At 54.9% G+C, this 1819-nt stretch overlaps 1 protein-coding gene across 1 annotated transcript; it reads left to right on the top strand.

Moving 5' to 3' along the window:
- Positions 1–242: 242 nt before the first annotated feature.
- LOC107122106 (2'-5'-oligoadenylate synthase 1-like) lies at positions 243–1606 on the top strand. Its single transcript, XM_015425137.1, has 2 exons — positions 243–463; positions 1247–1606. The coding sequence occupies exons 1-2, from the start codon at positions 275–277 to the stop codon at positions 1604–1606; spliced, it is 549 nt and encodes a 182-aa protein (XP_015280623.1). The 5' UTR covers positions 243–274.
- Positions 1607–1819: the final 213 nt, after the last annotated feature.

Genomic DNA, 1819 nt, shown 5'->3' with positions numbered 1-1819 from the left:
GCGCTGAAATGCCTCTACTGGCTCGGCAGAGGCTCGCCCCCCCACCCCCCACCCCTCGCCTTGCCGCTTCTCTGCTGAAAAAAGCCCCCTGAAGCTGCTATCGCGCTGCCGCAGCAACCACCACCCCAATCTGGTGACTGCACCCTCTTCCAGGGGAGTCGGCCCATCGAACTTGAGCCCGAGAACGAAACTCCTCCGTGGTCCGGGAAACGAAAGTCAGGCGCGGACCTGAGTCAAGCCGCGCTCAGTCCTCGTCCGGCAGTCGGCGCCCGCGATGTTCCCTGCGATGGAGGCGCTCTACGAGACGGACGCCCGGCGGCTGGACAAGTTCATCTTCGACCACCTCCAGCCCGACCAGGAGTTCTTGAACCGCGTGAGCGACGCCATCCGCATCATCTGCGAGTTCCTGCGGGAGAACTGCTTCCGAGACGCGCCCCAGTCCCGGGTGCTGAAGGTGGTCAAGGTCGGTGCGGGAGTCCTGGAGTTGGCGGGGGGGGGTGTGTGTGCCCCTTTCATGGTCTGTTGACACTTTTATTACACCTTTCCACTGCACACTGGGAGCCGGGTGCCAGGCCATTCGATTCTGAAGGGCCCCCAAGGTGGCCTAGGAAGAAGAAGACAATGCAACTACTCTGGTGATGCTTCCTTCCCCTCTGACAAGCCTTCTGCACCCAAACCCCAATGCCCATTTCGAGTTGTTCCCAGCCCAGTTCATCCAGCCTCCCACCCTGACCTGTGGCAATGGGGTGGTCAGCTGCCTGCCCAGCAGCAGTGCTCTTCAGTCCCCCCTTGTAGGACTGCTGGTCTTCTCATTGAAGGGGAATCAGGCCTACAGAATACGAGGCTCCTGCTCTGAGCCTCGTCACCCAAAGTCTTTTTGGCAGCTCAGTGGAGGAAACGAATTTGACTACACCTTGTAACATTACTGGACTGTTACCATTCTTTGGGATATTAAGTGTCCATGGGTGGTTAAAGACCGTGTCAGACTACGATCTGCGAGGCCCAGGTTGGAATCCCCACTCTGCCCTGGAAGCTTGTTGGGTGACCCTGGGCCAATCACAGACTCTCAGCCTAGCCTACCTCACAGGGTTGGTGTGAGGATAATCTGGAGGAGAGCAATAGAAGCTCCTTCGGGTCCACACTGGGGAGAAAGGTGGGACATAATGCAGTTAATTAAATACTACAGACATGAGGAAAGCCCTCCCTCATCCTATGTAGACTCATGGTAGGCAATTCTCCTTCCCAGGGAGGCTCATCGGGGAAAGGCACTGCTCTGAAAGGGGTTTCGGATGCCGATCTTGTGGTGTTTCTCAGCACCTTCAAGACATACAAGGACCAGGAACTAAACCGGAGGGAGATCATCCAGGAGATTCAGAAGAGGCTGGAAGAATTCAGGAACAAACAACAAAAGAATATTGATGTAATTTTTGAGCCAACCAAGTGGGAGAACCCACGTGTGCTCAGCTTCAAGCTCCGCTCTTATGCTGACAATGATTCCATTGAGTTCGATGTGCTGCCAGCCTTCGATGCTCTTGGTGCGTACGCTTGCATGAGGGATTGGGTCTCCTTCCCGCCTGGAACTGAGGGTGGTGGTGGCAACGTCTGAGTCAGACCCCCCCCCCCCCACAAGGAGTCAACAGGAGTTTTAGTGCTAAAGGCACTGCTCTTCATTCTTTCTCTCATTTGTCCTTTAATCTTCTTTTTACACTAGAGTGCTACGGCATCAACTACAATAGCTGAACAGCCTAATCAATACCTCTCTGAAAGGCCTGCAGGGTGGGAAGGTCATTAACTACCTCCTTGATCAGAATTTGAGATA

The sequence above is a fragment of the Gekko japonicus genome, unplaced genomic scaffold (assembly GCF_001447785.1).
Source record: "Gekko japonicus isolate JY-2015 unplaced genomic scaffold, Gekko_japonicus_V1.1 scaffold3774, whole genome shotgun sequence".
Lineage (NCBI taxonomy): Eukaryota > Metazoa > Chordata > Lepidosauria > Squamata > Gekkonidae > Gekko > Gekko japonicus.
Note: the sequence above shows the minus strand (reverse complement) of the source record. Positions and strands in the feature narration are given on the sequence as shown.

What these genes read in the sequence shown, in the direction of transcription:
- LOC107122106 (XM_015425137.1), top strand. Translation starts at nt 275, where the DNA reads ATGTTCCCTGCGATGGAGGCGCTCTACGAGACGGACGCCCGGCGGCTG. An exon ending in GGGTGCTGAAGGTGGTCAAG is followed by an intron (nt 464 to 1,246) that starts GTCGGTGCGGGA and finishes TCTCCTTCCCAG; the next exon opens with GGAGGCTCATCGGGGAAAGG.